The 13,786-nt window shown below is 39.3% G+C and overlaps 1 protein-coding gene across 3 annotated transcripts in view; it reads left to right on the top strand.

Annotated features, from left to right (window-relative positions):
• The window catches only part of LOC133638567 (amyloid-beta A4 precursor protein-binding family A member 2-like), a 172,725-nt gene that overhangs the window by 93,433 nt on the left and 65,506 nt on the right, over positions 1-13,786 (top strand). For 2 of the 3 annotated variants that reach the window (XM_062031328.1, XM_062031335.1), the window contains exon 3: positions 4,766-5,259. In XM_062031328.1, the coding sequence (XP_061887312.1) occupies positions 4,785-5,259 (475 nt within the window). In that variant the 5' untranslated portion in view covers positions 4,766-4,784. Of the gene's footprint in view, positions 1-661; positions 760-4,765; positions 5,260-13,786 lie in introns of those variants that run through there. The other variant, XM_062031344.1, reaches the window with a different exon arrangement.

Genomic DNA, 13,786 nt, shown 5'->3' with positions numbered 1-13,786 from the left:
AGCAAGTGAACTAAAGCCAAGTTCCCCCGTTACGGCACGGCACAAGGGTAAAAAAGGACACGTTCGCGCCCGCTAAAAAGAATGTGTGCCGTTATTGAAATTTATAGTTAACACGTTATTATCGCGTTGAATTTATATATATATATATATATATATATATACACACATTATTTTATATAATTTTGAGAGCGTTAACAAGCATTTGGACTGGCTCTGATACAAGTGTTGATATATTTGCATGACAAAATACAAGTGCAAAATACAGTACTTCACTATACACATACACGATACCACGCCTCTGTTAATGGTGGTAATAGTGCAGGAAAACATGCCTCATTATTTGTACATATGTAGATTTGGTGTATATTCAAACATGTAGCAGTCCTCTTTGCATCTGGTGTAATACAAGTACGTCAAAACACATGGAAATAAAACATCAAAAAATGCATCAGCGACGCAAAACCAAGAGCAATATTGGAGTCCAATAAAGAGGAGGTCTAAGGAGATACTGTACACACCCTGAGATGCAGTTACCCGTAGTTACCGATTATTACGCTCTGCTCAGGGAGGTCCGATGAGGAGGGGTTTCAACAAGCTGGAATATAATATGGAGAAATAGGGCGGGTGGAGTCAGAGAGGTGCATGCTGTGGAGCAGCTGGTGGGGGAAGGGAGGAGCAAGGAGAGACTGAAGGGAGAGAACACTGGGACCTTGTTAAGGATAGTGCCATTGAACGCCACATCACATTTCAGGACCTCAGGTAAGAGGTTCATTCAGTTCTTGTTTTCTTGATTTGAACACGCCGTGGGCATTCAGAATCATTTGATCATTAGAAAAAGATTGCTGGTTTATTCAGGTATTTGGTCATGCAGTAATTACAGTTCTTGTTCTTAATCATAGCACTTTTGACCTACCGGTTATTTGGTTTGGTCTTTTTCTGTATTTCTCTTTTACTGGGTAGTGTTTGAGTTGATGTATTCATCGCCAATAACTCTAATCTTCAATAATGATTCATATTGTAATGATGTATATATTGAATGCTCACTGACAAAACAAATGACAGGGCTCATAAGGGTGTACCTGACAGAAAATAAAACTACAAAATTATTGCTGGCAGTGCTAGCGCTTGCTTGTGTGGACCCATGCTGGTTTACATGCATGGATTTATTTTTAATATGAATAATGTATGGTATCCTCTTGACAACTTCCACGGTCGACTTGTTTTGATTGGATATATTAGTATGAGATCTGGGTCCTCTTCTGAATGATACAGAGACATGTGGCTGCATATTTACAATGATGACATTAACACTTTTATGCAGACTAATCCAACATTATTATCAATCTGATAATTTTTTTTTTGGAGTGCAGAATGACTCAAACTATCTGGAACGCTCAAGTAGTGTTAGCGTCTTGTAGTGTTGTCCCAATACCAATATTTTGGTACCGGTACCAGTACCAAAATTATTTCAGTACTTTTCTAAATAAAGGGGACCACAAAAAATTGCATTATTGGCTTTATTTTTAACAAAAAAATCTTACGGTGCATTAAACATATGTTTCTTATTACAAGTTTGTCCTTAAATAAATTTGTGAATATACAAGACAACTTGTCTTTTATTAGTAAGTAAGCCAACAAAGGCTCCCAATTTAGCTGCTGACGTATGCAGTAATTTTACATTCTATTATTTTGTCAACATTATTAAGGACAAGTGGTAGAGAATTAATTATTAATCTACTTGTTCATTTACTGTTAGTATCTGCTTACTTTCTCTTTTAACATGTTCTATCTACACTTCTGTTAAAATGTAATAATCACTTATTCTTCTGTTGTTTGATACTTTACATTAGTTTTGGATGATACCACAAATTTGGGTATCAATCCGATACCAAGTCGTTACAGGATCATACATTGGTCATATTCAAAGTCCTCATGAGTCCAGGGACATATTTCCTGAGTTAATAAACATCATATAAATAAAAAATTAAAAAGAAGATGTGATGCCAAAAAATATTGACGTAATTATAGTAGTAGCCACTAGATACGCTACTGTACTTGGTATCATTACATTGGATGTTAGGTGTAGATCCACCCATGGCGTTTGTTTACATTTTGACGTCAGTGAGCTACGGTGTGTAGTGAAGCATGTTTAGCTATTCCTCGTCCTGCAGGGATGATACTTGTAAGAAACATACTTTATTTGTTGCCATGGAGGCGAGGACTACTTTTCAGAGGCGGCATAGTACCAAATAGGGGTGTGGGAAAAAATTGTTTGGAATTCGAATCGCGATTCTGACGTTGTGCGATTCAGAATCGATTCTCATTTTTAAAAAATTGATTTTTTTATTTATTTATTTAAAATATATATATTTTTTATTTTTTTTAAATTAATCAATCCAACAAAACAATACACAGCAATACCATAACAATGCAATCCAATTCCAAAACCAAACCCGACCCAGCAACACTCACAACTGCAATAAACAGAGCAATTAAGAGGAGACACAAACACGACACAGAACAAACCAAAAGTAGTGAAACAAAAATGAATATTATCAACAACAGTATCAATATTAGTTACAATTTCAACATAGCAGTGATTAAAAATCCCTCATTGACATTATCATTAGACATTTATAAAAATAAAAATAAATGAACAATAGTGTCACAGTGGCTTACACTTGCATCGCATCTCATAAGCTTGTCAACACACTATGTCCAATGTTTTCACAAAGATAAAATAAGTCATATTTTTGGTTCATTTAATAGTTAAAACCACCAGGGTGGAAGAGCTATTTTTTCTTAGTACTGTATATTTTTGCAACATGATTCTGTGCAGAACATCAGTTTACATTCAGACCTCTGGAAGACGTATTATTCTTTTTCCCTGCACAACTTTTAAGGTCTTCTGGAGCACTGGTTCCCAAACTTATTCTGACAACCCACTTTATAAAAGTAGGAAACCACTGAAAAATAATAGAAGTGAGTAGAGTAAATCCCAGAAGACTATATTTTTGGTTCAACCACACACACATTTTACAAACATGGACACAGTGTTGATATAACCGGAAGTAAAACTAGCCTTTGCTTTGGTTAGAGAAATACAAATAGGTGATAATATAGGATTTTTGAACAGTTTGATGACGCCTGTTTTCCTCATTTTGTGCATATTTTTTATTTAAATTAAATGTTCTCATATAATATTTTACTTAATATATTGTATACCCTTATCTACCAAAGCTGCTGTGGTGGATTTGTTGAATGTCTTCGCTAAAATATACATGCACAAATCCTTCTTTCGGTGACTAACAATCTAAAAAGAACTAATAAAAAATACATGGATGCATTTTGTTATTTGCTGTGGTAGAATCCAGGTTAATACAATCATTGCCATTTGCACTGAACAGGAGGTCACTATTTGCAGGTTTAATGCTGTAGTTACAGTCTGTTGCTTTGCGATAATGATGAAGTTTAGAACAGAAGTCGACATTAACGGACCTACGATATTTTACAAACTATAAAGTTGCACCCACTACATTTTAAAATAAAAATACATAGTTCCATATATCTGCAACTTAAGTCGCAGATACTGTACATGAGTTGTGAAATGAGATATTTACAGAAAAATATATTGTAAATGTTTATTTACATACCTTACAGTAATTGTTTCCAACCGGTGCCTGTTACACGGCAGTAAAAAAATCAGAAAAGTGATTATCGTGGACCCACTAGCTAAGGAAGCTAGCGCTCCGATCAGCCAAATAGACTCAAAAACTCCACAGTGACGTTTTGGTGATTTTACTAAGGAATTAGTGAAACTGAAACAATACAAAAAAAATGCCATTGTAAGTTAAAAATATGTTAGTATATTAGCTAATGCTAATGACGCTAGCTCGATTACATCGCAATACCTTATGAAAACACTATTATCAAACACGTGACAGTTTAGTTAATAAGAATTGTTTTAGTTATGTTATAAAACTTGCAAACGTTGCCTGTAATGATACACTAAATGAAGAAACCGTACGAGTAGAAACGCTATGGACGACTAGTACACGGAACGCAACTTTTACGAACAGAAGGAAATACTGTAGACTTTCAAACCACAGTATCTGCAGTGAGCGAACTCGTACAAATAAATGGCGCCATAGCACAAACAATAACACCTCTTTAGCGTCTATGTTGGTGTTACTACTATGCAAGCTTGTTATATACAAAACATTATGGTCATTAGCGAAGAAAAAGGCATAGATTAGCCGCGCCTTTATGTAAGCCACAGTGTGCAAAACTTGGGAAAAAAGTAGCAACGTGTAGTCCGGAAAAGACGGTATGTATCATAGAGAATACCCTATTGGAACAATACATACATTGACATTTATTTATTTCAGTCCTTTTCCAACACAGTTGTTTAAATCTGTTACAAGGGACGGCGTGGCGAAGTTGGGAGAGTGGCCGTGCCAGCAATCTGAGGGTTACTGGTTCAATCCCCACCTTCTACCATCCTAGTCACGTCCGTTGTGTCCTTGAGCAAGACACTTCACCCTTGCTCCTGATGGGCCTGGTTAGCGCCTTGCATGGCAGCTCCCGCCATCAGTGTGTGAATGTGTGTGTGAATGGGTGAATGTGGAAAATAGTGTCAAAGCGCTTTGAGTTCCTTAAAAAAGGTAGAAAAGCGCTATACAAGTACGACCCATTTACCATTTACCACAAGAAATATTCTTGATGTGGGCTCTGCTCATTCATTGTGTGTTTCTTTGTTGCCTAGGAACCAACAATAACAATGCATGGCTTGTAAACCACCGAACATGGCTCAAAGGAAGAGGCCAGGGACCAGCGGAGCACACACCATGGCTCCTCCAGTCCCCACTCCCTGTCCCACACCTCATCATACAGAGTCATGTGATGTGAAAACCCTCTCTGGTCGGCAGCGCCCGACCCGCTACCCGAAGGAATCACATGTTCCAAAGCCCCTTCCCCGCACCTGTAAGGCACAATATTCCTCTCCCAAGTGTGAGGATGTGGTTCCGAGCTGTCCGGTAGAAGACACGATTGCAGATGTTGAACTGAAGCGATACAACAGTCAAACAGATGCAGAATCAGAGAACCAGCGACCACCAACCCCATCAGCGCCTGAACTTGATCCTGAGCGAGATGACCACAACCAGGTAGACGTCCATGATGGAGCTGACAGCCTGGATGATGACTCCAGCTCGGACTACATTAACAACACTTCAGAGGATGAAGAAGACTATGATGACGGTGAGTAAATAAACCAGTCGAAATAGTGACTCGCGTTATTTTAACCCCACTAAAGAGGTTGTGTTTTTCTTCACATCTCTTGTTGGTCATCAGGATTATTGGTTTAGCCAATAATCCTGATAGGTTTTGCATAATTTGTAGGGAGGGATGTTTCAGCTCGATGAAATAAAAAAGGGTTTACCCTTCAAGAAAACAAACTCAAATGATTGGGTGCGGGCAAAACTACAGCCCATAAAGCATGCAGATGTGTTTAAAGTGTCCAGGAAGAAGTAAAACTGGAACCTTTTGAACAATCATGAATCCAGACGGTGTTAGACTTAGACTTAGACCCAGACTTCCTTTTTATTGTCATTCAAATTTGAACTTTACAGTACAGATTAGAACAACATTTCGTTGCATTTGCTCATGGAAGTGCAGGATAAAATAGCAATACGGTGCAGATATAAATGAATAGATTACTGTACAGATAAATATATTGCACTTTTGCATATGCATCCACGTTTATGGATGTATGTTATATTGTCTTTATATTCCAGCAAGTTAATCCATTTTTGGGGGGAATTGAAGGGATTATTATGATGCGTTCAAGAGTCTTATGGCTTGAGGGAAGAAGCTGTTACACAACCTGGAGGTTCTGCCACGGAGGCTGCGGAACCTCTTTACGGATTACGGATCACCCCCAAAATCTAATCACTTGTTACTTACTTTAGGGAAGGGATTTATACCATTCCAGGGTGGATCTTGCGTGAAAAGAACGTGGAGGTTAATCATTTCGCAATGCAGTCTGCGAAAATGATGGAAAACGCCACTCTACATAGCAACTGACGCTGTGGTCAAACTTGGAATTGCCACAAAACACATTTTAAGATATTCAACACTGTGGTTTGGCCGCTTAAATGGATAGTGCACCACCCAATTCGTCACGTTTCATGTGTCAGGTGGACGACGACGAATGGGGCCTATTGAATCCTCTTCCTACTGTGTCCCATTTCAAAAATGTTCTGAAAGTTTGACAAAAAATCTGACTGTAGCTTTTTGATTAATGTTGGGAACTAACTAGCAGACAAACAAACCCCCAGCGATTGCATATATATTGTGCGATCATTTTATGGGAGTCACTCTGTCCTGTATGTCTATTACGTACACAGGTGGGTACCACGAAAATATTGCACAGGGGTTGGGAATCAAATGAGGTCCTTGGTCTATGAACAAGTTCCGTTCCATTGGCTGCGATGTAAATCAAGTTTTAGTGTAAGTCGGAACTTAAAACTAAATTATACATAATGAACACTTTGGTCACCCACACTGTACACAAAACATATGGAGAACTTAAAAAATACACTAATACAGATATAAACGACACAAATTACATGAAAGAGTAATCAAATAAGACAGAACATGTCTGTATTTGTCTTCCTATGGTTGTCAATGGAAGGAAGAGACAGGCTTATTGGGAGGATGAAGTCTCAATAATGACACCACTTCACTGCTTATTTATTTATCACTTTCCCTTTTACAGTAGTAGATCATGGCACATGTTCAAAGATACCATATTTAACCTTGATAATAGTTAACTGAGTGTTCCACGACGTCCACTTGACTTTCACATTGGCTTTCTTTATCGTTGACGCAAAATGAAAGTTAAAAAGTTAACTACAAAAAATGAAATTGATAATGTTTTTTCTCATAACTTGTTTTTCTTATTCGTTTTGTACAGTACTGATAATTAATGGGGGTGTAACACAAAACGTCGTCACACAGGGACCCCCTGGGTACTGTTTAAGAAGTTCTGCACAGTAATACTTTTATTATTTTGTAGTGTGGGATGTTAGAAAGGCTTGATCGGGTTAAATTATTTAAACAGCGAACATATAGGTATTGAAATACTAACCGATTTAATATTAAGCGTCTGGAATGGACTTATACTGTCTTTAAGTTGATGTGGAGTTTGGTTAGTTTATTTCGACCATGTGTTCAGTTTCAATATAATACATCACATATTTTACAAATTCTCGTTACAAAATGCCCAAAAAGGAGTAGGAAAAAGCAAAGCGTATGTAATCCTACACCTTTACCACTTACAAGAACATACAGTTGTGGTCAAAAGTTTACATACACTTGTAAAGAACATAATGTCTTGGCTGTCCTCAGTTTCCAATCATTTCTACAACTCTTATTTTTTTGTGATAGAGTGATTGGAGCACATACTTGTTGGTCACAAAAAACATTCATGAAGTTTGGTTCTTTTATGTATTTATTATGGGTCTACTGAAAATGTGACCAAATCTGTTGGGTCAAAAGTATACATACAGCAATGTTAATATTTGCTTACATGTCCCTTGGAAAGTTTCACTGCAATAAGGCGCTTTTGGTAGCCATCCACAAGCTTCTGGCAAGGTCCTGGTTGAATATTTGACCACTGCTCGTGACAAAATTGGTGCACTTCAGCTAAATTTGTTGGTTTTCTGACATGGACTTGTTTCTGCAGCATTGTCCACACGTTTAAGTCAGGACTTTGGGAAGGCCATTCTAAAACCTTAATTCTAGCCTGATTTAGCCATTCCTTTACAACTTTTGACGTGTGTTTGGGGTCATTGTCCTGTTGGAACACCCAACTGCACCCAAGACCCAACCTCCGGGCTGATGATTTTAGGTTGTCCTGAAGAATTTGGAGGTGATCCTCCTTTTTCATTGTCCCATTTAAAGCACCAGTTCCACTGGCAGCAAAACAGGCCCAGAGCATAATACTACCACCACCATGCTTCCTGGGATTAAAAGCCTCACCTTTTCTCCTCCAAACATATTGCTGGGTATTGTGGCCAAACCGCTCAATTTTTGTTTCATCTGACCACAGAACTTCCCTCCAGAAGGTCTTATCTTTTTGTCCATGTGATGCCCCAAAACTAAAGAGGAGACATTTTACCAAGTTATGCCTATAGGCTACTGTTTCAAACGTTTCAGATTGCCATATAACTTGGTACATGTAGTCCACAATATGCAAACACAAATGAGGAATTATTTCATCATGTGATTTGGCTGTCTCCATACGTTTCACATTCCCATGACAGCCGTGCTAATGCTGGAACACATTTCCTCAGCGTATCAGCATATTGAGAACGAAATAGGCACTGACACTGCTTATATCCACATCGGTTTTATTTGTCAAAAATATATTCTGCCCTGTCAGTTCGATTACACATCGACATACAGGCTAACGGGCATATATTTCCCCCGTATGTATGCTCCCATTGACCAGGCTAACATGCTAAGCGTATCATTGCAGAAACATACTAGCTTTGTTAGACAAGATCATAGACTGTATTGTACAATATAGTTTACATACAAAATGTCCATTTCCATTTATTACAAGTAATACGAAAACATAGATGCCTTACTTATCTATCAAGGAGGAAATTAGCAAGTTAGAGGGTTAGGGTTAGGGTTAGGGTTAGGTTCAAAGGCATCCGATACAAATCCTTGTTTTATTCCTGGCTTTGTCATGAATAAGTTGAGAATTGTAACAAGGCCTTTTAGATTTACTAAGGTCTGACATGTTTAGTAACTTTACCAGTGGCAGTAGCTAGACGAAGATGGCGGTGCGTAACTGGCAACCTGAACCAATTAGAAAGTCCTCCTGGACTTTCTAATTGGTTAAAACGGTGGAGGGCGGGACATCGAAGTGAAAACAATAGCAAGATTTCGGCGCTGTAAATCTAATTTTGAAATGACCATATCCCGGCTGAACTACTATTATCAGTTATATAGGTATTCGAAAAGAACACGATTTATTAATGCCTTTTGACATATCAGGGCCATGTAATGATGACTTGACATGCAATTCTTACAATGGCTCCTTTAAAAGCCTACTGAAATGAAATGTTCTTATTCAAACGAGGATAGCAGGTCCATTCTATGTGTCATACTTGATCATTTCGCGATATTGCCATATTTTTGCTGAAAGGATTTAGTAGAGAACATCGAAGGTAAAGTTCGCAACTTTTGGTCGCTGATAAAAAAGCCTTGCCTGTACCGGAAGTAGCGTGACGTCACAGGTTGTGGAGCGCCTCACATCTGCACATTGTTTACAATCATTCCCACCAGCAGGGAGAGCGATTCGGACCGAGAAAGCGACGATTACCCCATTAATTTGAGCGAGGATGAAAGATTCGTGGATGAGGAAAGTGAGAGTGAAGGATTAGAGTGCAGTGCAGGACGCCAGGATGTATTTTTTTTTTCGCTCTGACCGTAACTTAGGTACAAGGGCTCATAGGATTCCACACTTTCTCCTTTTTCTATTGTGGATCACGGATTTGTATTTTAAACCACTTCAGATACTATATCCGCTTGAAAATGAGAGTCGAGAACGCGAAATGGACATTCCCAGTGACTTTTGTCTCCACGACAATACATCAGCGAAACACTTTAGCTACGGAGCTAACGTAATAGCATTGTGCTTAACTGCGGTTAGAAACAGAAGAAACATGCCCCTGACTGGAGGGATAGACAGAAGATCAACAATACTATTATTACTTCTACTATCAGGAAACACCGAACCAAACCCTGGACCTGTAACCACACGGTTAATGCTGTCCCGCCTGGCGAAGCCTAGCAATGCTGTTGCTAACGACGCCATTGAAGTTAACTTAGCTACGGGACCTCGACAGACCTATGCTAAAAACATTAGCTCTCCACCTACGCCAGCCCTCATCTGCTCATCACCACCCGTGCTCACCTGCGTTCCAGCGATCGACGGCGCGACGGAGGACTTCACCACGATCATCGGTGCGGTCGGCGGCTAGCGTCGGATAGCGTGTCTGCTATCCAACTCAAAGTCCTCCTGGTCGTGTTGCTGTAGCCAGCCGCTTATACACCGATCCCACCTACAGCTTTCTTCTTTGCTGTCTCCATTGTTCATTAAACAAATTGCAAAAGATTCACCAACACAGATGTCCAGAATACTGTGGAATTTTGCGATGAAAACAGACGACTTAAGCTGGCCACCGTGCTGTTCCAAAATGTCTGCTACAATCCGTGACGTCACACGCAAACGTCATCATACCGAGACGTTTTCAGCCGGATATTTCCCGGGAAATTCAAAATTGCACTTTATAAGTTAACCAGGCCGTATTGGCATGTGTTGCAATGTTAAGATTTCATCATTGATATATAAACTTTCAGACTGCGTGGTCGGTAGTAGTGGGTTTCAGTAGGCCTTTAATTCGGTCCACAAACCTTTCAATGCTTGACCTAGGTGTTCTATATATACAGGTGATTGATACAGTTTTGCTACTTTCATTACATAATTCATTAGTTATACATTCTACAATGTTATCAATAGCAAATGACATTTTGTTCACCACTTTGTAATTCAAGTCCTTCTTCACATAAATTGGTACCATTCTTGTTGATTCTGTTAATGTAATATAGTTCATATCCTTCCAGTTCAAAATATATGCATTTTTCATTACTGATCCATGGTTCTCATTTTCACTTAAAGGTTTGTTGAATTGTTCCAAAAAAGTCTTTATATCATTGTAATTGGCATACATAGTTCTGCAATTCAGATGAATGATTGACAATTTGGTATCGGGTGGTATGTTGGTGTTATACTGACCATTTGTATAATATAGACAGTTATTGTTCATGTGGGAGAAAAAAGTGTGTGTCAGTATCTCTTTCGTTATCTAATTTCAGACTTAAGATCTATGCAGCAAAAGGTTTTTAGTTCTTTGTTTGATTGAATGTTTCCTCTGTGTGTCATGTTTGGGTCGTTTTTGTTTGTTATTATTGATATTTATCCAGCTCTTTAATTTTCCCTGACAAATATCACTTTTGGTGTCTCTGGTGTTCCGTTTAATGTAATAAATATCTTGCAGTTTTTTGTCCATGTTTGGTGAATTTTGCCTTGGTTTTTTTTTAAGTTGTGTGCCTTCCAGGCCATGTCAGCATTTGTTTTTGTCAAATGTTCATTTATATACACGTCCTTTTTAACTTTCTCCCTTGCCTTAATAGTGCGGTTTTGTTTTATCGGTTAGCAAACCTTATGATTATCGCTGGTGTGGCTCCATCTGTTTTGTCTTTGGAGTGAATGGCAGGCCTTAATGTCAGTAATATAGAAAACCCACAGGCAGGCAGTCAGGCAGGGAGACCCAGCAACAGTAGTTTGTGTGGATCTATCGAATATCTCTGAAATCCTGTGTATTTTTTGTATTCAAAGTTTTACCGGTGGTTAGGAAATTTTTTATTTAACTTGAAATGTATAACTTGTAGACTAACTGGATTTTAGGACTGAAAGTGGATTAAACTCAAGCTCATGCAAGCTGGGCTTAGCCTGGGCCCTAGCATGAGCCTGCCACCACCTGACCAGCAGAGGCCTGCTAACACATAGGTCCACCAGTTAATTGCATATGCACTTGAGTGCAGCAACTGAGCCCGCAATTCTAGGTCAGCAGCCACCAGGCTAGCCAGGTACAACCAGCCCAAGGAGCAATCAAACCACAATGCCTCATGACCAGCGCTACATCAACACCAACGCCAACAAAGATATGGTCTCTATACAGCAGGTTGCTTGAACAGCAAAGAATGCACCACACAGAATTAATGCAGCAACACGAAACCTGTTATAAAAACTTCACACAAATCATCATCAATACTGCAAACCAGCCAGTGGATGAACTCATAAAGGAAGTACATGAATTAATCCAGTTCCCTAAAAAGGGGGTGGATGAAATTAAATTGTCCTGTAAAAAGCTCTCCTCTGACTGTGAGTCTACTGAAACTGTCTGAAGTTTTATTGACGACAGAGTCTAAATCAGACTATCTTGAGAGCTTACTCAGACAAAACAACATTGTGGTGGATGGCATTCCAGAGTCTCCCAATGAAAAATGGTCAGACTCTGAAGAAAAAGTGAGACAGATGATTCAAGAGAAGCTGCATCTTGACCTGAGTAGCATCTGTCTGGAGCGGGTGCATCGGACTGGGAAACCCAAGGACACCAACACCAGACCACGCCCAATTGTGGTCAAATTCCTTAGGTTTAAGGACAGCGAGGCTGTACTGCAGATGGCTAAACACCTGAAAGGAACCAACATCTATCTAAATGAGGACTTTCCAGATGCTGTGCGGAAGAAACGGAAGGAACTGCTGCCAGGGGCACATAGCCTATCTTCGCTAGGACAAACTTATCTCTCACCCACCATCTCAGCCACAAAGAAATGGAGGTAACACAGTTCAAAAATAGGAAATAATTTTATGCATAGGTTTCTTAGTCTATGGCAGTGGTTCTTAACCTGGGTTCGATCGAACCGTAGGGGTTTGGTGAGTCGGCCTCAGGGGTTCGGCGGAGCCTCCGCCGCGGAGGTCAAAACACACCCGACTTATCGTGTAAATAAAAACTTCTCCCTATCGGCGAATTATGGCTACCCCCAGTCTTTGCGAGCAATCCTTTTCGAGGGTGCTGGACATAAAAACGAAGAAAAGGAACAGACCTTGCTGTAAAAATGACATGAGAGTGGCACTTGCCAAGGTAAAGCCACGCATATCTAAACTGGTCTCTCAAAGGCAACAGCAGAAGTCACACTGATTTGCAGGTGTGTAATTTGTTCTGAGTTCATGCTCTGTCTTGGTTTTGTTCTTTGAACAAGGTGATGTTCATGCACGGTTCATTTTCTGCACCAGTAAAAAAAAACCATATACATTTGTATTGGATTTGAAAGAAAAAAAACATTTTATTTTTCACTAAAGAAGGGTTCGGTGAATGCGCATATGAAACTGGTGGGGTTCGGTACCTCCAACAAGGTTAAGAACCACTGGTCTATGGTAACTTTAGAACATGCAATGATTCACAAAGTATTTGTTAATGACATCGAGCCACTTTAATTTTCCATCAAAAGGCCTAGTAATTGCTCATGTGAACATCTGTCGTACAAGGTACAAGTTACATGAACTGAAAAGCATTGTGCTTGATAACTCCATTCTTATATTGGCTGTGTCTGAGACACACGTAGACTCATTTGTTCAGAACTCTGAGTTATTGCTTAATAGTTTCTCCAGGAATTTGCATGGTGGGGGGGTGTTGCCATTTTTGTACAAAGTCACCTTCCTGCTAAATTACGTTCTGATCTCATGTTGGATGATGTAGGTTCAGGTATACTTACCCCACCTGAAACCTATTGTGATTGACTGTTGCTACAGACCTCGTGATGCTCATGCTGGTTATCTCACTCAACCGTGTGGGATGATGGACGGAGCATCTGATTTGAACATTGAAATGCATCTGCTTGGTGACATTAACATGGACTGGCTTGCCAGTAACTGTCCCAGAAAAAAAAAATCACTCTAGTGCATGTAATGTTTCTCAAATTGTGTCCTTACCCACCAGTTTTCACTAATCAAGCTGGTCACACTTCCTCTACATGTATTGACCACATATATACCAATGTCCCTGAGCTGTGTTCTAATACATTATCTGCATCAGTAGGTTTCAGTGACCACAATATAGTTGTGTTCACAAGAAAGGCTAACATT

Source organism: Entelurus aequoreus, linkage group LG02, assembly GCF_033978785.1.
Source record: "Entelurus aequoreus isolate RoL-2023_Sb linkage group LG02, RoL_Eaeq_v1.1, whole genome shotgun sequence".
NCBI classification, from domain to species: Eukaryota; Metazoa; Chordata; class Actinopteri; order Syngnathiformes; family Syngnathidae; genus Entelurus; species Entelurus aequoreus.
This window is presented reverse-complemented; position numbering and strand designations above follow the sequence as displayed.